We start from the raw sequence: 26,560 nt of genomic DNA, 5'->3' as shown, positions 1-26,560 counted from the left end.
CCATGTCCCATTTGAAGCCTCCCTGATGCACCCCTAGAGTAGAAACTCCAAAAAAAGTGACCCCATTTTAGAAACTACGGGATAGGGTGGCAGCTTTGTTGGTACTAAATTAGGGTACATATGATTTTGGTTGCTCTATATTACACTTTTTGTGAGGCAAGGTAACAAGAAATCACTGTTTTGGCCCCTTTTTTTTGTTATTTACAACATTCATCTGACAGGTTAGATCATGTGGTATTTTTATAGAGCAGGTTGTCACAGACGTGGTGATACCTAATATGTATACTCTTTTTTTATTTATGTATGTTTTACACAATGATTTCATTTTTGAAACAAAAAAAAAATTAGGTTTTAGTATTTCCATAGTCTGAGAGCCATAGTTTTTTCAGTTTTTGGGCGATTATCTTGGGTAGGGTATAATTTTTGTGGGATAAGATGACGGTTTGATTGGCACTATTTTGGGGTGCATATGACATTTTGATCGTTTGCTATTACACTTTTTGTGATGTAAGATGACAAAAAATTGCTTTTTTACAGCTTTTTTTTTAAGGTGTTCATCTGAGGGGTTAGGTCATGTGATATTTTTATAGAGCAGGTTATTACGGACGCGGAGATACCTAATATGTATACTTTTTTTATTTACTTAAGTTTTACACAATAACAGCTTTTTTAAAACAAAAAAAAATGATGTTTTAGTGTCTCCATATTCTGAGCCATAGTTTTTTATTTTTTGGGCGATTGTCTTAGGTAGGAGCTCATTTTTTGCAGGATGAGGTGATGGTTAAATTGGTACTAATTTGGTGGGCATACGCCTTTTTGATCACTTACTGTTGTACTTTTTGTGATGTAAGGTGACAAAAAAATGGTTTATTTAGCAGTTTTTATTTTTAATTTTTTACGGTGTTCATCTGAGGGGTTAGGTCATGTGATATGTTTATAGAGCCGGTCGATACGGATGCGACGATACCTAATATGTTTTTTTTTTTTTTTTACCATTATTTTTTTTAACTTTATTTGGGGGAAATTTATTTTTTTTTTTTTTTTTTTACTTGGAATGCATTGGCTGTATGAGTAATACAGTGTGCATTACTCATACAGCTTCCTGCCTGTGAGATCCAGGGGGCTGGATATCACATGCTCGTCACCGGAAGGCAGCTCCTATGCCTAAGGAAGGCATCGCGCTGCCTTCCATGCCATCGATCGGGTCCCCCTTACAGGCGCACGGGGACCCGATGGCACCTCCCACCGCTGCCGCAACCTCCAGTAAAAGCCGCAAACCGCAGGTCTGAATTGACTTGCGGTTTGCCGCGATCGCCGACATGGGGGGGGGGTCACGGGACCTCCCCGCGCATTGACCCAAGTTGCCTGCTCAATGATTTGAGCAGGCACCTTGTTCCGATCACTGCCCGCCGGGTGGCGGTGATCGGAACTACACAAGACGTACCGGTATGCCCTGTGTCCTTAAGTACCAGGACATCATACGCCCTATGTCCCTAACAGGTTAAAAAGGGGTTTCCCCAGTAAAAATGATTTTTTAACAAGTTCTTGCAGCCTGGTCCCTGAAACAGAAGATTCATACTTTCCTGCTCCATGCTGCTCTCGCTGTTTCCATCTTCCGCTCCCGGAGCACATCTCCAGTAGATGACTGACTTTAGCGGTGAAACGCTGCTTGTGGCCATATCACCACTGAAGCCAGTCATTGGCTAGAGCAGTGCCCATAGCCAGTCGGATGTAAACAGTGCTGGGACTGGAAGATGGAGACAGCGGGAGCAGGAGAATCCGAATCTTCAGTTTCAGGGGCCACGCTGCAGGAATTGCTGGGAAATTTTTAAGCCCCCTATTACACTGCACAATATTTGGGACAATTACTGGGAACAAGTGTTCATAGATATGCTTATTCCTGATATATGGCCTGTATCATCGTGCTGCGGATCAGCCGCTAAACAAGGAATCATTTGTTTGTAGGCTGATTTGCATATTTTATCAAGATGAAAGATTTACAATTATTGTCAGCACATCTCCCTGTGTAATCAGGAATCTACTACTGATAATCAATAGAACTGAATGAGGGAGGAATGACTATAGTAGCGATCCTTCCTCCCCATTTACTTTGCATCGGCCTGTGTAATAACTTTTTTGTGGCCCCTTGAAATAGTGCAATGTGACAGTGTGGCCCCCAGACCAATAAAGGTTGTGCACCCTTGCTCTGTATATTAATAAACATGTTTAATTTAAGGACGCAGGGCGTACCGGTACACCCTATTTCCCGAGTCCTTAAGGACTCAGGGCGTACCGGTACGTCCTAACTTTAAATGCAGATTCCGGCGCCGCGGGGGTTAATGGGAATGGGATGCCGCCTGAAATCATTCAGCCGGCATCCTGTGACAATGCCAGGGGGGGTCATGTGACCCCCCCCTATCGGCGATCGCCGCAAACTGCAGGTCAATTCAGACCTGCGGTTTGCTGCGCTTTCTGCAGTTTCTGATCCCCGCGGTCCCTGACCGCGGGGATCAGAAACTTTAGTGTCCCTCAAACATAGATTTTACACCATCCCCCTGCATGATTTTTTGCCGGCGGGTGGTGCAGGGGGGGAGTTGTGGGCGGTGTGGGAGGCGGGCGGTGCGGCAGGCAAGATCGCGATCCCCCGCCCCCCCTTGAAAATTTGTTGGTGTAGAGTGGGTATACCAGGGTGCCAGCACATTGCTGACACCCTGGTATAAACGGCTGACATCGGTGATGCGATGTCAGCCGTTTAACCCTTTCCATACAGCGGTCCGTACGGACCGCTGTATGGAAAAAGTTAACAGTAAGAAGTAGCTCCCTCCCTCTCCCATCGGGGGGCTGCAGTGCCTTTGCAGCCCCCCGATGGAGAGGGAGACAGCCCCCAGACAGCCCCCAGAGAGCATCCTTACCCTTCCCCGTCTGCGAAGTTCTGACCAGTACTGAGCAGACGGGGAAGGTTCCCATGGCAACAGGACGCCGTCTCAGGCATCCTGCTGTCCATGGTGCTGAACAGATCTGTGCTGAAGGCAGAGATCTGTTCAGACAAAGTGTAAGTAAAATACAGTACTGTACAATATATATTGTACTGTACTGTATTATACAGACATAAGACCCACTGGATCTTCAAGAACCAAGTGGGTCTGGGTCAAAAAGAAAGTGAAAATAAAGTAAAAATCAAAAAACACATTTATCACTGATTAAAAATGAAAAAAATTTAATTCCCTACACATGTTTAGTATCGCCGCGTCCGTAACGACCTGATCTATAAAACAGTCATGTTACTTTACCCAAACGGTGATCGCCATAAAAATAATAAACTATGATGAAATTGAAATTTTGCCCACCTTACTTCCCAAAAAAGGTAATAAAATCCCGCAAAATCATACCCTACTCAAGATAATCTGCTCTATAAAATTACCACATGATCTAACCTGTCAGATGAATGTTGTAAATAACAAAAAAAACTTTGCCAAAAAAGCTATTTTTTGTTACCTTGCCGCACAAAAAGTGTAATATAGAGCAACCAAAAATCGTATGTACCCTAATCTAGTACCAACAAAACTGCCACCCTATCCCGTAGTTTCTAAAATGGGGTCACTTTTTTGGAGTTTCTACTCTAGGGGCGCATCAGGGGGGCTTCAAATGGGACATGGTGTAAAAAAAAAACAGTCCAGCAAAATCTGCCTTCCAAAAACCGTATGGCATTCCTTTCCTTCTGCGCCCTTTCGTGTGCCCGTACAGCAGTTTACGACCACATATGGGGTGTTTCTGTAAACTACAGAATCAGGGCCATAAATAATGAGTTTTGTTTGGCTGTTAACCCTTGCTTTGTAACTGGAAAAAATATATTAAAATGGAAAATCTGCCCAAAAAGTTAAATTTTGAAATTGTATCTCTATATTTTATTAAATCTTGTGCAACACCTAAAGGGTTAGCAAAGTTTGTAAAATCAGTTTTGAATACCTTGAGGGGTGTAGTTTCTTAGATGGGGTCAATTTTATGGAGTTTCTACTCTAGGGGTGCATCAGGGGGGCTTCAAATGGAACATGGTGTCAAAAAACCAGTCCAGCAAAATCTGGCTTCCAAAAACCATACGGCGCACCTTTCACTCTACGCCCTGCCGTGTGGCCGTAGAGCAGTTTACGGCCACATATGGGGTGTTTCTGTAAACTACAGAATCAGGGCAATAAATAATGAGTTTTGTTTGGCTGTTAACCCTTGCTGGAAAAAAAATATTAAAATGGAAAATCTGCCAAAAAAGTGAAATTTTGAAAATGTATCTCTATTTTCCATTAAATCTTGTGCAACACCTAAAGGGTTAACAAAGTTTGTAAAATCAGTTTTGAATACCTTGAGGGGTGTAGTTTCTTAGATGGGGTCTCTTTTATGGAGTTTCTACTCTAGGGGTGCACCAGGGGGGCTTCAAATGGGACATGGTGTCAAAAAACCAGTCCAGCAAAATCTGGCTTCCAAAAACCATACGGCGCACCTTTCACTCTACGCCCCGCTGTGTGCCCGTACAGTAGTTTACGGCCACATATGGGGTGTTTCTGTAAACGGCAGAGTCAGGGCAATAAAGATACAGTCTTTTTTGGCCTTTAACCCTTGCTTTGTTGGTGGAAAAAATGGGTTAAAATGGAAAATTAGGCAAAAAAATGAAATTCTCAAATTTCATCCCCATTTGCCAATAACTCTTGTGCAACACCTAAAGGGTTAACGAAGTTTGTAAAATCAGTTTTGAATACCTTGAGGGGTTGTAGGTATAGAATGGGGTCATTTTTGGGTGGTTTCTATTATGTAAGCCTCGCAAAGTGACTTCAGACCTGTAGTGGTCACTAAAAATTGTTTTTTTGTAAATTTCTGAAAAATTTAAAGATTTGCTTCTAAACTTCTAAGCCTTGTAACATCCCCAAAAAATAAAATATAATTCCCAAAATGCTACAAACATGAAGTAGACATATGGGGAATGTAAATTCCTCACAATTTTTGGGGGTATTACTATGTATTACAGAAGTAGAGAAACTGAAACTTTGAAATTTGCTAATTTTTCAAAATTTTTGGTAAATATGGTATTTTTTAATGCAAAAAAATCACTTTTTGGACCCAATTTTAGCAGTGTCATGAAGTACAATATGTGATGAAAAAACTATCTCAGAACGGCCTGGGTAAGTCAAAGCGTTTTAAAGTTATCAGCACTTAAAGTGACACTGGTCAGATTTGCAAAAAATGGCCAAGTCCTTAAGGTGAAATAGGGCTGAGTCCTTAAGGGGTTATAATAGGAGACCCAGCACTGAACCTTGGAGTACACCCAGGCTCGGACTGGCCCACAGGGGTACAGGGGAATCCCCCGGTGGGCCCCTAGTCTCCCACCCCCTGCACAAGTGGCACATAACACATTACATTTAGTACACTACATACATATATTCAATGTACAGCCCCTTAACCAGCTTATGTTCATATAAAAAACATATTCGATTATTTATTATATTTGAATGTATCCGTATGGTGAGCCCCCAAAATAAATTTTACTGGTGGTCCCTAGGTACTCCAGTCCGACACTGGGTACACCACTTATAACTCGGGACCATTCAGAATAGCAATCACTGATAACAACTCCCTGGACCCAATCCTTCAGCCAGTTTGCAATCCAATTACAAATACTATGGAGGTCATTTACAACAATTTTGGCGTATATTTGTCACAGATTCGGTCGAAAAGGGGGTTTGTGGCAAAATCTGAACTTTTCCTTGCTCACTCCAGGTCTAAAAAAGTGGGATCGACCAGCCCCTCTCAATTTTTATTTTTCACTTGTGTTTTCACTAGTTGAGGAAATAGCTAAAATGACATTGAAGGGGGAAGTTATCATTATGGGAGACTTCAATCTTCCTGATGTAAACTGGAAAACCAAAATAGCTAGTTCTGCCAGGAGTACAGATATTCTAAATTCCCTATTGGGATTATCTCTACAGCAAGTAGTGGAGGAGCCAACCCGGAAGGAGGCCATTTTAGATTTAGTATTCACAAATGGGAATTTGGTATCTGATATTACTGTAGGGGAAAGCTTGGGATCTAGTGATCACCAGTCAGTGTGGTTTACTATAAGTACAGTGACTGAGTCACACCACACAAAAACAAAAGTTTTAGATTTGAGAAAAACTGACTTTTCTAAAATTAGATTAGTGGTACACGAGTCCCTATCAGACTGGAACAGTTTCATTGGAGTCCAGGAGAAATGGGACTACTTAAAAGTGGCACTATTGAAGGCAACAGAAAATTGCATTAGGCTTGTCAGTAAAAGCAAAAAAAGGAAGAGACCACTATGGTACTCAGCAGAAGTAGCCAAAATGATTAAAAACAAAAAGATAGCATTTAGGAATTATAAAAAAAACTAAATGAGGATGACAGAAAAATTTATAAGATTAGGCAGAGAGAGGCCAAACAAGTTATAAGAGCTTCTAAAGCACAGGCAGAAGAGAAATTAGCTCAGTCAGGGAAAAAAGGCGATAAGGCATTCTTCAGATACATAAATGAAAAAAGGAAACTAAAACAAGGAATTACCAAATTAAAAACTAAAGGAAGGTATATGGAAGAAGATAAAGAACTAGCTGACTGCCTCAATGAATACTTCTGTTCCGTTTTTACAAAGGAAAATGAAGGAGAAAGACCTCAGTTAGGAAAGAAGACTAATGAATCTTTTGACGCATGTGTCTTTACAGAGGAAGAGGTTCTAAGTCAACTGTCTAAAATTAATACAAATAAGTCACAGGGGCCTGATGGGATACACCCAAAGCTATTAAAAGAGCTCAGCGGTGAACTAGCAAAACCATTAACAGATTTATTTAACCAATCACTGGCAACAGGAGTCGTCCCAGAAGATTGGAAATTAGCAAATGTTGTGCCCATTCACAAGAAAGGTAGTAAGGAGGAATCGGACAACTATAGGCCAGTAAGCCTGACATCAATAGTGGGGAAATTAATGGAAACCATACTTAAGAAGAGGATTGTGGACCATCTAAAATCCCATGGATTGAAAGATGAAAAACAGCATGGGTTTACTTCAGGGAGATCATGTCAAACTAATCTTATTGATTTTTTTGATTGGGTGACTAAAATAATAGATGGCGGAGGTGCAGTAGACATCGCTTATCTAGACTTCAGTAAGGCTTTCGATACTGTCCCACATAGAAGGCTTATCAATAAAGTGCAGTCATTGGGCTTGGACTCCCATATTGTTGAATGGATTAGGCAGTGGCTGAGGGACAGACAACAGAGGGTTGTAGTCAATGGAGTATATTCAGACCAAGGTCTTGTTACCAGTGGGGTACCTCAGGGATCTGTTCTGGGGCCCATATTGTTTAATATCTATATCAGTGAAATTGCAGAAGGCCTCGATGGTAAGGTGTGTCTTTTTGCTGATGATACAAAGATTTGTAACAGGGTTGATGTTCCTGGAGGGATACACCAAATGGAAAAGGACTTAGGAAAACTAGAGGAATGGTCAAAAATCTGGCAACTAAAATTTAATGTTGATAAGTGCAAGATAATGCACCTGGGGCGTAAAAACCCAAGAGCAGAATATAAAATCAGTGATACAGTCCTAACCTCAGTATCTGAGGAAAGGGATTTAGGGATCATTATTTCAGAAGACTTAAAGGTAGGCAGACAATGTCACAGAGCAGCAGGAAATGCTAGCAGAATGCTTGGGTGTATAGCAAGAGGAATTACCAGTAGAAAGAGGGAGGTGCTCATGCCGCTCTACAGAGCACTAGTGAGACCTCATTTGGAGTATTGTGCTCAGTACTGGATACCATATCTCCAGAAGGATATTGATACTTTGGAGAGAGTTCAGAGAAGAGCTACTAAACTGGTACATGGATTGCAGGATAAAACTTACCAGGAAAGATTAAAGGAACTTAACATGTATAGCTTGGAAGAAAGACGAGACAGAGGGGATATGATAGAAACTTTTAAATACATAAAGGGAATCAACAAGGTTAAAGAGGAGAGAATATTTAAAAGAAGAAAAACTGCTACAAGAGGACATAGTTTTAAATTAGAGGGGCAAAGGTTTAAAAGTAATATCAGGAAGTATTACTTTACTGAGAGAGTAGTGGATGCATGGAATAGCCTTCCTGCAGAAGTGGCAGCTGCAAATACAGTGAAGGAGTTTAAGCATGCATGAGATAGGCATAAGGCCATCCTTCATATAAGATAGGGCCAGGGGCTATCCATAGTATTTAGTATATTGGGCAGACTAGATGGGCCAAATGGTTCTTATCTGCCGACACATTCTATGTTTCTATGTTTTAGACATAGAAAATAATCCAAAATCTACTCCAGCAAGAGAGCTGGCATAGATTTTGGCTGGAGATGGATGCGCCTAAGTTATGATGTCGGTGTCGATCTAAAACACTGAACTTAATAAATGACCCCATATGTATCTATATTTTCTAAGCCTTTCAACCCTGTTTTACCTATTAAATGTGTATGATTGACAGTATCAAATGCCTTCCAAATCCAAGAGCACTATACACACAGCTGCTCCTCTGTCCAGGGTTCTACTTACCTCCTCATAAAAACAAGCCAGGTTAGTCTGACTTGATCTTCTTTCCTTGGTAAACCCATGCTGGCTATCACTTATGATAATATTTACAGTCACATACTCAGGTACAGTATATAGTCCTATATATTATACTATATATATATCCATATAGTCTTCTATAATTACCTGGGGAGGACCACCCATTTGCCTTGCACCAGTCACTTGGCACTATTCCAGTCATTAGAGAATATATAAAATTTATGTTATGAACAAGGGCACAGCAATAACTGAACTGATTTATTTTATAACTCTTGGGTGTAATCCTTCTGCACCCCGAGCCTTGTCCACATGTACCTTATTTAATTTAGCTTGGGCCATACCTACAGTTAGCCAATTCATTATATTACTGGATGTACTAACTGTATTGGGACCACCGATATCAGCTTATTTCTCTTCTTTTGTATATACTGAGCTAAAAAAAACATTTAGTAGCTCTGGCTTTTCCTGATCTTCAGTGACATCCCCCCCATTACCATTTTTAGGGGATCTACCTGCGCTGACCTTGTTTTTTTAGCATTTGTATGGTTAAAGAATTTTGGGGGATTTTTTATTTATTTTTTTCTCACTTTGGCTACCTCCATTTCAATTTGTATTTTTGCAGATTTTTTACAGATATAATTAAGCTCTTTGTAAATTTCAAAGGCTTTAGCTGACCCCATAGATCTACATTTTTTTAATGACCAATTTTGTCGTTTTTTGCCCCTTTTACAGTAGCTGTAAGATGTGACCATTGAGGTCTGTGATTGGCTGCAGCGGTCACAGGACCATGCTGCTTCCTGATCCTGTGGGGACCGGAAGCAACCGGGAACATAGCAGTTGCAGGATCGCGGGCAGGTTAATGCTGTTTTTTTTTGTTAAGGGACATGGGTTAGGGGCATAGGAGTTGTTGTCTCCAAGGCCAGACTTGGATGCTGTTATATCCTGCAACTGCACTATGGCAATTGTTCATTTTTCTTGCACGTGATTTAATGCTGCCTAACGACTATATTTAAGCAGTGTTTTTTCTTTTATCTTAAGGCTACTTTCACACCCTGCTTCCCATCAAGCTCCAATTTCCTTGTTGCCTGTTCCTCTGTATGCACAAAGTACTGTTGAAGATATAATTTCTGCCTTATCTACGAGACCTTGAGTGCAGTGATATAGTAGGAAAGTCCAAACAATAATTAGCAGCAGAGTTATAAACAACTCCTCCCGACTTACACTACCCATCTATACAATCTGTGTGCAGAGTATCCAGTGTATTTTTTTTTAGCTGCAGCTACACATTGCTCTTTTGGTTTCATTTTTGCAAGATCTGACATGGAATAACTTATGACAAGCAGGAGGTGGGAGGAGCAGGCTGAAACTGCATCACATTCTGTAGGAATAATAATAATAATATAATACTAATAATGTTTATTTTTCGCTTTATAAAATGCACCATATGATAAGACACCCCAGATTTTAGAGGAGAAAAATAAGAAAAAAATATTTTTCATCAGACCTCATATAAGATCCTCAGATCAAACCCCTATATCAGGACATCATATTGGAACCCCCATATCATCCCTCCATGTCAGAACCCTATCAGACCTCAAATCAGCCCTTTATTTTTAACCCCCATCAGACCTCAGATCAGCCGTTTATTATTAACCACTATCAGACCTCATATCAGCCCTTTATTATAACCAGGGCCGTCTTTGCCACAGGGCAAAAGGGGCAGCTGCCCCGGGCCCAGTTGCTCCTGGGGGCCCAAGGGAGCTCTGTTTCCTGACTCCCATTCACTAGTCCAGGGGCGTTGCTAGGTTAAAACATTCGGGGCCTGGGATGTTTTGTCCCATGCCCCGAATGTTCTGCCTGCCTGCTAGATACAACTGTATTGCCGTACACAGAACGGCAATACAATTGAATCTTACACTGGGAAGAGCTGAAGGACCTGCGGTGACATCACAGGTCATGTGATCAGCAAAATAGCCTGTGATAGGATGACCTGGATGATGTCACCATCATGTGACCAGTGCAGGATTGGACCGGAGTGAAGAGGAGAAGGAGCCTAATGGTGATGTCTGTACATGAGAAAAGGTAAGTGAAGGGAGAGGCAGATGCTGGGAGTTGTAGTTATTTAACTGGGATGTATGTTAGGGCTGAAGGGAGGGATGTTATTGACATGGAACTGTATGCTTGAGGTGGCTGGGTGAGGGAGTGATGTTATTTACATGGGACTGTATGTTGAAAGTGGATTGTGGGGGGGAATGATGTTTATGTACATGGGACTTAATGTTTAGGCTACGTTCACACTGGCGTTTCTGGGTCCGCTTGTGAGATCCGTTTCAGATCTCTCACAAGCAGCCCCAAATGCGTCAGTTTAACCCCAATGCATTCTGCATGGATGCGGATCCATTCATAATGCATTTGTTCGGCTCCGTACGGTCCCCCGTTCCGTTTTGGAGGCGGACCCCAAAATGCTGCAAGCAGCGCTTTTGTGTCCGCATGGCCTTGCGGAGCCAAACGGATCCGTCCTGACTTACAATGTAAGTCAATGGGGACGGATCCCATTGCATTGACATAAAATGGTGCAATTGTAAACAGATCCGTCCCCCATTGACTTTTAATGTAAGTCAGGACAGATCCGTATTGGGACTTAGAAATTCAAATCTAATACAAATCGGTCCTGAACGGATGCATTCGTTTGTATTATCGGTGCGGATCCGTCCTGTACAAGTGCAGGACAGATCTGCAGGAACGCAAGTGTGAAAGTAGCCGTAGGGCGTGATGTTTACATGGGATTGTGCGTTGGAGGCGGCTGGGGAGGAGGTGATGTTATTTACATGGGACTGTATGGTGGAGGGAGGATTATAACTGCAGGGGGCACTGCAGATCCAGGGGACATTATAAGCAGGTCCTATTACTACTGGGGGCTGCTACCTCTGTACCACCTATAGCTACACCCCTGGGGGGGGGGCGGGGGCACAGCAAGCAGCAGGATAACACTGTGGGGACTCCAGTTGGGGGATAATGATAGAATGTGAGGAAGCTAAGATGTCTGTGTGTCACACTCTGCAGAGACGAGGCGGCTGAGAGAAGTTGTCCAGACCGAGTGGAGAAGATGATGACAGAGAGGAGACGTCACCTGGAGGCACTGGATGTGATAGGTAAGTGCTGCTGTATAGCAAGTACAGCAAAGTGCAGGTGTGGGGGTGGGGGGGATCCAGGGGGCCCAAGTAAATTCTTGCCCAGGGTCCAATCAATATTAAAGACGGCCCTGATTATAACCCCTATCAGACCTCAGATCATCCCTTTATTATTAACCCAAATCAGACCTCAGATCAGACCTTTATTATTAACCCCATCAGACCTCAGATCAGAATAAATAAAAAAAACTCATCTTACCTCTCCTGCGCCTCAGCTCCGCTCCGGGTCTGGCGTCTCGCTTCTTTGTCTTCTCAGGCCAGCGCTGCACTGTCACCTGACAGCATGCAGCATCAGGTCATAGTGCGCACACTACGTCCAGACGCTGTACGGGGTCAAGACCGTGCAGCGCCGGCCCCATCAAAGAAGACCAAGAAGGAGAGTGCCGGAAGCTTTTGCTGCGCTTCTTCCCCGCTCCTGGCACCTAATGTATACTAGTGAGTGCTTCCATAATGGAAGCGCTCACTAGTATTCGCTTTATGAGATGCACAGCCATTTACCCCCCCCCCCCCCCCCCACACACACTTTTGGGAGGAAAAAATGTGTCTTATAAAGGGAAAAATGCGGTATATTGCGCCAACTTATTCTGCAACACTTTACAATTCAGGGGTTCATGTATAAACAGTCATACATAGCATAGCAACAGACAAGTCAATAATTAGAACAGGAGGAATGAGGGCCCTGCTCGCAAGAGCTTACAAACTCAGCAGTGTTAAGAACAGAGGAGATTAGAGGTGGTTTTGATTTACAGATTTGTTACTGTACTTGGAGGCAAGTGTTTGTCTTAAGTTCTGATGGCATCCGTTACTATGGCTACCACTATAAAGAGTATTTTTCTTAGAAATAATGGAGCAGATTTACTAAAACTATAGATGACGTTAGCTTAGACCTTTATCACAGTGGCTCAAGCTGGATGATAAATTTGGTGCATGACTAATACTTTTGTCTAAGTCTATAACAACTATTGGTTGGTTTACTTTGAGACCAGGAGCATTGTTAGGCAAGGCTAGGCCCTTAGCAAACTTTTGAATGCCCCCGCCCCCCACCCTTGAGCTTGAACATTATGTGCCAAAATGCACATTATTGTGTGCATGAGTTTAAAAAAAAAATACCACAACCATAGGATAGGAGATGTGATAAAAAATAAAATGAACCATTACTCACCATGCTGTGAACACTCTCCCTCCTTTCTGACTGGACAGTTCCAGCAGCTTAGGAAGAGGATGACTGTGGGGGATACGCTGCATGTAATGTAAGTAATGCTCTCCTCTTTGATTGTTTGATAGGCTGGGGCTCCCTGATATTGTGGGCTCCATAGCAGCTGCTTTGGCTGCTAGAGTAGTAGTTACGCCCCTGTTTGAGATAGAATTTGACACCCAAATTGTGGTGCTAAATGTTGCATATTAGCCGATGCCTTTTTTCGAGTGAAGCCACGCCACTTTTCTGGTAAGCCATACCCTTTGTCGAGCTATGTACAGAGGATTTCTCAGGAGCCAGATATGCCAAATTACACTATAATTAAACCAGATAGCGCCAGTTTGCAGTTTTTAGGTACATTGGCATTAGGTCAATGTGGGTCAATGTGTCATGGGTAAATACTGTATAATCTATTGAGCCCCTGTCATTTTATAAAATATGATTTCAGATTTGAAGGTTGTTTTGAATGAAATCTTCCAACTTTACTATCAATCTTAAACAGTCTTGAGTGCAGATCGCATTTAATATTATATTTTTTTTTCTGTGCTTTAAAACTCTTATCTCAGGAATAACATACTTTTTGATATTTCTTCTGTAGTGTCTTTTGGACAGTATTTTGATTATGTTGCGACCTGGGAGAAAAACTTTGATGACAAGACTATGATGGCAATTACATTTGAAGAAATGAAAAAGGTAAATGATACTCCCTGTTCTTTAAAGAGTAATCTTGGACAACCCCTACAATGTCTAAAAATGACTATTGTATACGCACCCCTTACTCCATGTACACTTCTGTCAGTTGGACATAACCAAGGAGGGTCTTTAGACTTTAGATCTAAATAATTTCCTTTCACTAACTGACATTTTTTTTTCCGAGTAATTAAGCTCTCTTCACATAAACACCAAAAACTCCTTTCATTTCCTCTGTTGTAACATCCACAATCTCAATTTAGACATTTATAAAGTAAGGTAAATTAAAGCTGACTTTACACTTGAGATAACTGTTAATCAAATGCTCAGCTGGCCAACAGCTATTCCTCCTGACTTTTCTATACACATGCATGCTCAGCTTGGCCAGGAGTGCATGTGTTCTTAATATGAAGCCACCTCTGGCAGCTACTTATCTCCCATGAGGACAGCAGATTGGGCAAATTGAAATCCACTCTTCTAATCCCATACATCTGCTGTTGGAGAAGAATGATCACAAGTATCCCAGGGGCGTTCTCTTCATGTGCAGTGTCCTGTGTCCTGTGCACTGAATGCTCCCTAAGGGTACAGCTACACGTGTCGCACAACATTTCTTGTAATGATAGTCAATGGTATTGCAATGTGACATGCTGCAACTGCGCTGCAGCAGTTACAACAATGAAGACCTGCTGGATTTTATGTCGCAGGTTGCATGTGTAATACCCCAGAGTGGTATTACCATTCCTACACCCCTGCTACTGTCTCTAATGGGCTAACCATAATGGCATCTGTGTATTTATTCCAGATCCTTTTTCACTGTGCATTAATTGTTCTGCTATGTAACTGTTACTTGTTGTATTACATGTTATATGCCTGGTTCATCAGCAGGTGGCAGCGTATGTGCCAGATAGATCTTTAGATAGAAGGGAACTTACCATTCCATTCTCCCCCTTTTTTGGGCAGAAGTGGGCCAGTCCCGTTTTCTACCAAGGGAGGTGCTGCAGGAAGTTTTCAGTCTTAGTGTAGTCTAGAGTTGGAAGGAGAGGAGAATAGCCCTGACTCCTTACAGATTAACCAAGGGGGTCAATAGCCAAAGGCACCACACTCCAGAGGTACCAGAACAATCTTAAAGTTCAGTGACCAGACTAAAGCTGAGTTTACCATAGCAGAGAGATAAAGCAGAATATTTAAGTTTGCCTGTCAATTTATGGCAAAACCTGCTGGAGCCAAGTGAAACACCACTTTTTGTACGGATGCAAGTTGATTCAAGTAAAGCTGTTGAACTTTATAAAACTCTGGACTCGACTATTTCTCCACCTCCACCATTACTCTGCCCTTTATTGCTTCGGAGCCTAACCCTGGGGAGCGACGGTATAGAGGCAGGAGAACCGTGACACACATAGAAAACTATTGAGGCAGCACCACAACACTTAGCATTTCGATAAACCTGGGACACTATAGGCCCTGGGGGGTGGCACGTTGCACATGTTGTGAATAATTTTTCATCCATAGGCATCAATATACAGTAAGTCACGTGTGACACCTTATCTGCGACTTGCATGTGTTTTCCTTGCCAAGTCACAGATCCAAAATAGTCACGTAAGTTGCAGACAAGTCGCACATAGTTTTGTGACGCATGACTTTTGACTTGCTGTCATACAACACGTTGCTGTGTATCCCTACGATGATACCTCCCCTCTGATCTTGATTACTAAGCTAGTTTTAAAAAAAAACGGTAACTGAACTAGTTTCCAGACTGCTAATGCTAAAGGAGCTGGGAAGCATTTAGTGCAGAAAGCCTGGGACACTGCACACGAAGGCGACATCCCCTAGGACTCTTTCGACGTGGACATAGGACATGGATTTGTCGGTCATGCAATCTGCATAAACATTAACATAGGTATGCTTAAGTTTTTCTGCTTTGTATAATAACTGGTTTGCACCCAAATATTTGAACAGAGTGATAGGAAGCTTTTCCCAAATACAATATTGAAAAGAGAACTCAGCACTTCAATAGTATATGCAGTTAAATCATGGCTTCTTTTAGGTTTCCTTCTAGCTCAAAACAAAATGTGCAAGAATGGGGGGTGGCAACCCCCCAATACACCTGTAAAGGGAAGCCTTACTTAACTGCTTCCTGGTGCTGGCTCCTTCTCTTCCAGGCCTGTGAAGCTCCGCTGGGCTTCCTTGATGTAAACATTTAGTTTGACATTGCCGTGACCCCTTACATCATTTTAAATGGTCCCATGACTCAGGGATTGGCTGCGGCAATGAAAAAACAAAACAGATGTTTACATCGAGGGAGCCCCAACAGAGCATCACAAGTCTGGAGGAGAATGGGAGAGTGGGGAGACAGCACCAGGAAGCAGGTAAGGCTACTTTTACAACACCGTTTTTGCTGGATCCGGCAGTGGTCAGCAAAAATGCTTCCATTATGAGAATACAACCGGCCGCATCTGTTCTGAATGGATCCGGTTGTATTATCTCTAAAATGACCAGGATGGATCCGGAACTAAAACCATTGTAAGTCAGTGGGTGCCGGATCCGTTTTTCTTTTGTGTCTGAGAAAACGGATCTGACACCATTGACTTAGGCTTCTTGCACATGACTGTATGTCTTATTTAGTATTTTGCGGTCCGCAAAAAATACGGATGATGTCTGTGTGCATTCCATTTTTGCTGAACGGTTGGCCCCTGTTTTGCGGAACAGCTGGCCCCTGATAGAACAGTACTATCCTTGTCCGTTATGCGGACAATAAATGGACATGTTCTATCTTTGTTCTGAACGGAAAAACGGAAATGCGGAAATGGAAGGTTTACAGAGTACCTTCCGTTTTTTTTTGCGGATCCATTGAAATTAATGGTTCTATATACTGAACACAAAAAATGGAACGGAAACAAAAACGTTTGTGTGCAAGAGGCCTTACATTGTGTTTTATGCCGTATCCGTCTTGATCAGCATTCCATGAAATGCTTCTTGCAGTGGTTCTGTGTCCGGCATGGTAACGCGACCAAACGGAATGGAATATATTCTGGTGCACTCAGTTCCATTCAGTTCAGTTTTGTCCCTATTGACAATGAATAGGGACAAAACTGAAGCGTTTTCTATGGCAGATCTCAATACCGGAAAGGAAAACGCTGAGTTGAAAGTAGCCTAACTAATCTTCCCTTTACAGGTCTGGTAAAGTGGTGGTTACGGTGGTGGTGTTGAGGGGGGGGGGGGGTGGATTGCCAAAAAACTTTAATTCTTGCACAGCCCCTTTAAGGCTAGTGTTTCAGTCTTCCCACAGAAGCTAAACAAACATTTATTTATGCAGCAAATTAGTGTATTCAAATCATTGTTATAGTGTATGAGAACCATCAGTGCATTTCCTCTGTGTTGATTAACTGTACCTTTATAGATTATACACCAAATAAAGAAAAAGGTCAGCCCACTTATAACAAGAAATGAGAAAAATATCTCATATTACTTGACTACCATATATTACTCAAGTTGGCACATGCCTATGGCAAAAAAAAAACAATATAAACACCTATAAGAAGTTGCCAGACTGCATGAAATGAATAATAATCTTTATTTATGAAATTCATATGACATTTTTTTTTAAAAACAAGTGCAGGGAAATGTCGACATCAACTGGAGGAAAATACAGTTGCAAAAACCTAAGTGAAGTGCAAGTGCAAAAAGTAACAGAAATCTATACAAAGGACAAAATCAGCTACCTATAATGTGTCTCTTCCGGAATGGCGCCAACCTCGTTGTGTGTTTCGGCGAAACTTTGCGTGACAAAGACCAACAGACTACATGCTAACAGTCAGGCGTGCACCTTGCCTTTCTGCTGCCTGAGGCGAAAATTGAAAGGGCACCCATTCCACCCTATGCCAAATTCTCAATCTATCCCTTCCAGCCCTACTGTTAAAGACATACACTTGAAAAACCTTACATTCAGCTGTACAAAACATACTGGGTAATACAGCAATACATTTCCCTTACATCTAGATTTTTCCCCCATAGCAATATTGCTCCCCGACTACTCTCAATTGTAATAGTGCCACCTACAGTACCCCAAATAGCAATAATGCTCCCCAAGAGTGCCCCATTAGTATCAGTGCACTCCATAATAGTTTGGACTTTTTGTGATATGGTCAATAACAATGATCTTTTTTTATTTATTTTTATATGGGAAAAGGTGGATAAATAAATAAAAACTTTTAAACTTTTTTTTTCCTTTAGGGAACTTTAACATGCGCTAGTCTGACTACTTCTCCCTTAGACTGCAATGATTTACCATTGCAGCCTATGGGAGATTCACTGTGTTGCTATCTGTCACAAGGGGTCTCCATAGGAACATAGCTTTGGTAGACCATGGCTTCCTCGACCTTGTGGTCGACCTATTGACCATGGCGTCTGAGGGGTTAAATGTTAAGACATTGCCTCCTGTAAAACAACAGGAACCTGGCGGCTACAGTGCATGCTCAGCTTCTGAGCAAGTGCCATGTTTAAACCCCTGAGTACCGCAGTTCATGTATGGTAGAGGTCCTAAAGGGTGTGTCTTTAACCTGCTTGACCTGAGTCTGATGTGTTACCCCCATCAGCAGCCAGTTTATGGACAGAACCTCTCTGCAGATTCCACCAAAAACTTGGTAAATATATATTTATTTTTTTAACAAAGGCTATATAACAGTGTGTAGCTGTATACAACAGTATATGACAGTGTATAATAGTATACAGCAGTATATAGCATTGTATAATAATATACTGCATTATATCACAGTGTATAATGGTATATAGAAGTATATAACAGTGTATAATAGTATGCTGCTGTATATAACAGTGTTTAATAGTATACGGTAGTATATAACTTTGTATACTAGTATATGGCAGTATATAACATGCATAATAATACCTTAAACAACACAATGTAACTTCAAGTCAATCACACTTCTGTGAAATCAAACTGTCCACTTAGGAAGCAACACTGAGTGACAATCAATTTCACATGCTGTTGTGCAAATGGGATAGACAACAGGTGGAAATTATAGGCAATTAGCAAGACACCCCCAATAAAGGAGTGGTTCTGCAGGTGGTGACCACAGACCACTTCTCAGTTCCTATGCTTCCTGGCTAATGTTTTGGTCACTTTTGAATGCTGGCGGTGCTTTCACTCTAGTGGTAGCATGAAACGGAGTCTAGAACCCACACAAGTGGCTCAGGTAGTGCAGCTTATCCAGGATGGCACATCAATGCGAGCTGTGGCAAGAAGGTTTGCTGTGTCTGTCAGTGTAGTGTCCAGAGCATGGAGGCGCTACCAGGAGACAGGCCAGTACATCAGGAGACGTGGAGGAGGCTGTAGGAGGGCAACAAGCCAGCATCAGGACCGCTACCTCCACCTTTGTGCAAGGAGTAACAGGAGGAGCACTGCCAGAGCCCTGCAAAATGACCTCCAGCAGGCCACAAATGTGCATGTGTCTGCTCAAACGGTCAGAAACAGACTCCATGAGGGTGATATGAGGGCCCGACGTCCACAGGTGGGGGTTGTGCTTACAGCCCAACACCGTGCAGGACGTTTGGCATTTGCCAGAGAACACCAAGATTGGCAAATTCGCCACTGGCGCCCTGTGCTCTTCACAGATGAAAGCAGGTTCACACTGAGCACATGACAGACGTGACAGAGTCTGGAGACGCCGTGGAGAACGTTCTGCTGCCTGCAACATCCTCCAGCATGACCTGTTTGGCATTGGGTCAGTAATGGTGTGGGTGGAATTTCTTTGGAGGGCCGCACAGCCCTCCATGTGCTCGCCAGAGGTAGCCTGACTGCCATTAGGTACCGAGATGAGATCCTCAGACCCCTTGTGAGACCATATGCTGGTGTGGTTGGCCCTGGGTTCCTCCTAATGCAAGACAATGCTAGACCTCATGTGGCTGGAGTGTGTTAGCAGTTCCTGCAAGACGATGCTATGGACTGGCCTGCCCGTTCCCCAGACCTGAATCCAATTGAGCACATCTGGGACATCATGTCTTGCTCTATCCACCAACGTCACGTTGCACCACAGACTGTCCAGGAGTTGGCAGATGCTTTAGTCCAAGTCTGAGAGGAGATCCCTCAGGAGACCGTCCGCCACATCATCAGGAGCATGCACAGGCATTGTAAGGAGGTCATAGAGGCACGTGGAGGCCACACACACTACTGAGCCTCATTTTGACTTGTTTTAAGGACATTACATCAAAGTTGGATCAGCCTGTAGTGTGTTTTTCCACTTTAATTTTGAGTGTGACTCCAAATCCAGACCTCCATGGGTTGAAAAATTTAATTTCCATTTTTTTTATTTTTGTGTGATTTTGTTGTCAGCACATTCAACTATGTAAAGAACAAAGTATTTCAGAAGAATATTTAATTCATTCAGATCTAGGATGTGTTATTTTTGTGTTCCCTTTATTTTTTTAAGCAATGTATATATATAAGGCTGTATATAACAGACTATGGTAGTATACAGGAGTAGATATATCTGTGTATAGTGGGACACAGCAGTATATGTGTATAATAGTATAAACTTATTTATTACAGTTATATTATATTACAGTTTATAATAGTATACAGCAGTATACAACAGTGTATAGTAGGTGAACTGTTTTTTTCCTCTATTATCGCTTTGATGAACTCTTCCTCTTGTGTGGTATCTTGTAAGGGGCCTCTTTCATCTGGCCTACATGCCACTGATAGCAGCCTCAAACGCTCGGTGGGCTTCTGACCATACTTTGATAGACTGTCGGGTCTCAGTTGCAGCTGTTTCAACCCCTGGGTTAGGGCTGACTTGACTCTGGCTGCAGATTGACTGCAGTGCTCCCAGTCAGGCTTCTAGGCCAGGGCTCCACTGCACTACTTCTCTAGCCTCTGGCTAGGACCAAAACTCAGCAACAACTAACTCTTAACAGGAAAGACACACCTACTCTTGGAAGATCTGGGTGAGCCCACTTCTCCAAGGAGGGGGAGAGAATGGAATGGTTAGTTCCATACTACCTTTAGCTCATTGCCAGACACACTGCCACCTGCTGGTAAACCAGGCAGAGTGCATGAAATACAATAAATAACAGTTACATAGCACTTTCTGAACAGACCTGGAAACAAAATGCATAGTGATGTCACACATTGGTTAGGCATTAGAGACATTAGAGACAGTAGCAGGTTGTAGCAATGGTAGTTAGAGATGGCCTTGTGGTTCGCCCAGCGGTCGTTTTGCAGCGAAATTTGCACGCTCGAGATTCGCCGAACATGTGAATATATGGCAATGTCCGCCGGCGCCATATTCTTTTGCATTGCGCAGAACTTTGACCCATGATGACACACACATCTGGTGGGACAGGACAGCCACTTAAGACGTTTCAAGAAAAGGACACACCCCCACCCTATAACAGAACCTGATCTGGCAGCCATTTTACATTCTGTGTTTTGCCAGTGTAGGGAGAGGTTGTTTTGTTGAGCAGAGACAGACTGTTAGGGACACCAAAAGCTAGCTAACAGGTCTGCAAAAGTCCTTTTAAGGACTGGTATAGGTGTGCTATCAATAGGTGTGATATACTGAGGGGTGTGATATACCTATAATATACTTTCTAACATAGAAAGTATATAGTGCATTTGTATTGTGCAGCAGTTATGTGAAGTTCTGCTGCGATACCGCAGTTATATGGATGGACTAGCGCTATAGAATAACTATTTGCAACGGGTTGTAAATACCTGTTGCCCCCCCATTTTTTTTTTATTGAGGGGTGCAATATACCTGATTCCACAAAATACTGATTAAGGGGTCTAATATACCTGCTTCCAACAAATATTGATTATGGGGTTCTATATACCTGCTTCCACCAAATACTGATTGAGGCATGCGATACACCTACTTCCACAAAATACTGATTGAGGGGTGCGATATACCTGCTTCTACAAAATACTGATTAAGTGGTTTTATATACCAGCTTCCACCAAAAACTGAGGGATGCGATATACCTGCTTCCACCAAATATTTATTAAGGGGTTCTATATACCTGCTTCCACAAAATACTTAAGGGGATTGATATTCCTGCTTCCACCAAATATTAATTGAAGCCTATGATACACCTGCTTCCACAAAATACTGATTAAGGGGATTTACTGTATTTTTCGCCCTATAAGACGCACCTAGGTTTTTGGGGAGGAAAATAAGAAAAAAAATATTTTTAACCAAAAGGTGTGCTGTTTGTTTGGTGGGTTTGGAACTAATGGTGGTCTGTGGATGGCACTATTACTGGGGATCTGTGGATGACTGACACTGTTATGGGGGGGGATCTGTGGATGACGGACACTGTTATGGGGGGATCTGTGGATGACGGACACTGTTATGGGGGATCTGTGGATAACGGACACTGTTATGGGGGGATCTGTGGATGACAGACACTGTTATGGGGGGATCAGTGGATGACTGACACTGTTATGGGGGGATCAGTGGATGACTGACACTGTTATGGGGGGATCAGTGGATGACTGACACTGTTATGGGGGGATCAGTGGATGACTGACACTGTTATGGGGGGGATCAGTGGATGACGGACACTGTTATGGGGGGATCTGTGGATGACGGACACTGTTATGGGGGGATCTGTGGATGACGGACACTGTTATGGGGGGATCTGTGGATGACAGACACTGTTATGGGGGGATCTGTGGATGACTGACACTGTTATGGGGGGATCTGTGGATGACTGACACTGTTATGGGGGGATCTGTGGATGACTGACACTGTTATGAGGTGATCTGTGGCTTGCACTGTTACAGGGGGGGGATCTGTGGCTGACACTGGTACAGGGGGATCTGTGGATGGCACTGTTACAGGGGGGATCTGTGGATGGCACTGTTACAGGGGGGATCTGTGGATGGCACTGTTACAGGGGGATCTGTGGATGGCACTGTTATGGGCTGGGGGGGATCTGTGGGTGGCACTGTTATATACCGTATGTGCCATCCACAGACCCCCCAGCCCATAACAGTGCCATGCACAGACCCCCCCAGCCCATAACAGTGCCATTCACAGATCCCCCCCCCTGTAACAGTGCCATCCACAGATCGCAATCCGAACCCCCCCCCGCCAGCCCGCCGCCGCCATACAAATATAAGATGTCATATTGAATTAATAGTTATTAAACATGCCCCCAACTCCTATTACTACCTTACATCCTAATCGCTTCTGTAAAATTCAGGCAGGCCGGACGGACGGCTGGCGCGTCTCACTGACGTCACTTGCCTGCGCCGCCTACTTCATTCATAAAGTAGGCGGCGCAGGCACGTGACACGAGTTACGCTGCCGCCCGCCCGGCCTGAATTCTACAGAAGCGATTAGGATGTAAGGTAGTAATAGCAGTTGGGGGGCATGTTTAATAACTATTACTTGAATATGAGATCTTATATTAGTATACCGGAGCGGCGGGGCGGTGCTATACTACACTGACTGCACCGCCCGGCCGCTATTGCCGGCCCCCAGCTCCTCCTCCCAGTCCCTCCCCGAGTCCCCGCTCTGCTCATACATTGCTGCCAGCGATGTAAAACTGGCAGCATTCGCCCCATAAGACGCAGGGGCATTTCTCCCCCATTTTGGGGGAAGAAAAAGTGCGTCTTATGGGGCGAAAAATACGGTATATACCTGCTTCCACTAAATATTAATTGAGGCTTGAGATACACCTGCTTCCACAAAATACTGATTAAGGGGATTGATATACCTGCTTCCACCAAATATTAATTGAGGCCTACGATACACCTGCTTCCACAAAATACTGATTAAGGAGTTTCATATACCTGCTTTCACAAAATACTGATTGAGGGGTGCGGTATACCTGCTTCCAGAAAATATTGATTAAGGGTTTTGATATAACAGCTTCCACCAAATACTGATTGAGGGGTGCGATATACCTGCTTCCACCATATATTGAATAAGGGGTGCTATATACCTTTTTCCACAAAGTACTGATTGAAGGGGTTTGATATACCTGCTTCCACAAAATACAGATTGAGGAGTGCGATATACCTGCATCCACCAAATATTGATTAATGGGTTCTATATACCTGCTTCCACAAAATAGTGATTGAGGGGTGCGATATACCTGCTTCCACCAAATATTGATTAAGAGGTTCTATATACCTGCCTCCACAAAATACTGATTAAGGAAATTGATATTCCTGCTTCCACCAAATATTGATTGACACCTACGATACACCTGCTTCCACAAAATACTGATTAAAGTGATTGATATACCTGCTTCCACCAAATATTAAATCAAGACTGCGATACACCTGCTTCTACAAAATACTGATTAAGGGGATTTATATACCTGCTTCCTCCAAATATTAATTGAGGCCTGAGATACACCTGCTTCCACAAAATACTGATTAAGGGGATTTATATACCTGCATCCACCAAATATTAATTGAGGCCTGAGATACACCTGCTTCCACAAAATACTGATTGAGGGGTACGATATACCTGCTTCCACAAAATACTGATTAAGGGGTTTAAAGGAAACCTGTCACCGGGATTTTGTGTATAGAGCTGAGGACATGGGTTGCTAGATGGCCGCTAGCACATCCGCAATACTCAGTCCCCATAGCTCTGTGTGCTTTTATTGTATAAAAAAAACGATTTGATACATATGCAAATTAACCTGAGATGAGTCCTGTACGTGAGATGAGTCAGGGACAGGACTCATCTCAGGTTAATTTGCATATGTAAAAACACAGAAATATAGTGGCAAATCTGGGGGAGCTGCTCAACCCCTAACACTGTAGCGTGTTTTTCATTGGGGGAGCAGCCCCACCACATGTGGACAGCAGCAAACGACTATCCCCAGCAAAAAAAATTTTTTGCATACGGTGGAGGATGTCGGCGCGGTCCACATGCACCACAAAGGCATCCTACACAAAACGGAGCATTGTGCGGATGAAAATATAATCATATAAATCACAGAAGAAATGCACCAAACGGATATGCCACTGACTATACTGGCTAGTCATAAATGCAGATATTAAAAGCTGAGACTTTTGCCAATATGTACATCACCTTCAGACCTTGTTCACACCATAGGTAGCTTAGTGGTAGGACCCCTTGCCATGCTGAGAATCGTGACGTGATGCATGTTGGGCTCCGATATCTTCCTGACAGGAATATATTGGCAAAAGTCTCAGCTTTTAATATCTGCATTTATGACTAGCCAGTATAGTCAGTGGCATATCCGTTTGGTGCATTTCTTCTGTGATTTATATAATTTGCATATGTATCAAATCGTTTTTTTTGCACAATAAAAGCACACAGATTATGTCAAAAGACGCACCAGAGTTGGTTGAGTAGCTCACTCAGCTTTCCATTTCTGCACCCTCCTCATCCTCTGTATCTGCACCCTCCTCACTCTATACTGTGTGCATCCATACAGTAAAACTTTTATCCAGTGACAGCCTAATGTACCTCCAGCCACATAATCACAAGTTATTTTCTATCAGGTGAATGCCTAATGTTTGGGGCTTCTATTCAACTACAGACTGACATTCTGCGTACTAGATATAATGATGTGCATCTGCATATAGATTCTTGCAGGAACATTGCTAATGAGGTGGTGCATATGTGGGGGATATTGATGACCGCAGTGTTTCTCACTGTTTGATGGTGTGGAGATTTACGCAACTCTTACATATGACCCCTCGGCTGTATTCTTCATTGATATGTACTCGGTATGGGGATTATTTTTCCCAACCTTGCTCTAATGCTCTCAAGGAGTCATAACTATATGTGGGAGGAGCGGATTGGGAAAACATATCCCAACCTTGCTCTCATGCTCTAAGGAGTCATAACTGTATATGGGAAGAGCGGCTTGTTCTCTCCTGATGTTAGTGTGACCTGGGAGTTAACAACTTGATATTAATCTTAGATCTATAATGCTGGCTGTGGCTGATTAATGATCCTGCCGTGCTGCCCATGACAAGTAATATCCCGCTATTAGGGTCCTTGGGTACAGCATATATCGCTACTCTATTACGGCCGTTCTGTTTAAGTGACGGCTGGCACTTGCCTCGGGGAGTGGCCAAAGAGAAGACGCTCCCGTCTCTGAAGCAGCGCTGGCTGAATAGACGAGCCGCGAAGGATGGGCGGGTCCACACCGCTTAAATTCAGGAATTTTGGCGACCGCCTTACGACCGCAATAGTGCCGGACGTGCTGCCACATGTTGAGGTGGTGGGCGCGCATTTGTGTTTGTCTGTCAATAAATGGTTCAGTGAAGGCTAATATGTTGCCATGTATAGCATGGAAATGATGGCAACTGTTGCAGTTTCATTACCCTGGAGTTTACCCCTCAATAGAGTACCGATCGTCACTTGGACAGTTTGGCTGAGATTACTATAGCTACCTGAATTTATCTTCCTGACTAATACTGGACTGTCCCTTTGTCGTTCATATTTGTGAATAATATATTTATGTCATTGTGTCCCACCAAGTTCTTTTAAAAATATTATTACAATAAAAGTTTTTTGTTTTTGTTTTAGCGTCCTATGAGCCTATACGAGATATATACAATTAGTGACGTAACTTAGTATAGTTGATTAATTCTGCAGTGAGCATCCACTCCAGTGGCCTACAGTAAAATTATTATCCAGCGACCGCCTAATGTACCTCCAGCCACATAATCACAAGTTCTTTTCTGTCAAGTGAATGCCTAATGTTTGGGGTCTGTACTCCAGTGGCCTACAGTAAAATTTGTAATCCAGTGACTGGCTAATGTACCTCCAGCCAGGGCCGTCTTTAACAAGGGGCAAAATGGGCAGCTGCCCCGGGCCCAGTTGCTCCTGGGGGGCCCAAGGCAGCTGCCTCTTGAGCCCTACTGGCTACTGCCACGAGTAT

At 42.9% G+C, this 26,560-nt stretch overlaps 1 protein-coding gene across 1 annotated transcript in view; it reads left to right on the top strand.

Moving 5' to 3' along the window:
* LOC122936375 (sulfotransferase 6B1-like) overlaps nucleotides 1-26,560 on the top strand; it is a 122,917-nt gene that overhangs the window by 73,337 nt on the left and 23,020 nt on the right. The window contains exon 5 of the mRNA XM_044292555.1: nucleotides 13,569-13,663. Within this exon, the coding sequence (XP_044148490.1) occupies nucleotides 13,569-13,663 (95 nt within the window). The remainder of the gene's footprint in view (nucleotides 1-13,568; nucleotides 13,664-26,560) is intronic.

This window comes from Bufo gargarizans, chromosome 4 (genome assembly GCF_014858855.1).
Source record: "Bufo gargarizans isolate SCDJY-AF-19 chromosome 4, ASM1485885v1, whole genome shotgun sequence".
NCBI lineage: Eukaryota > Metazoa > Chordata > Amphibia > Anura > Bufonidae > Bufo > Bufo gargarizans.
This window is presented reverse-complemented; position numbering and strand designations above follow the sequence as displayed.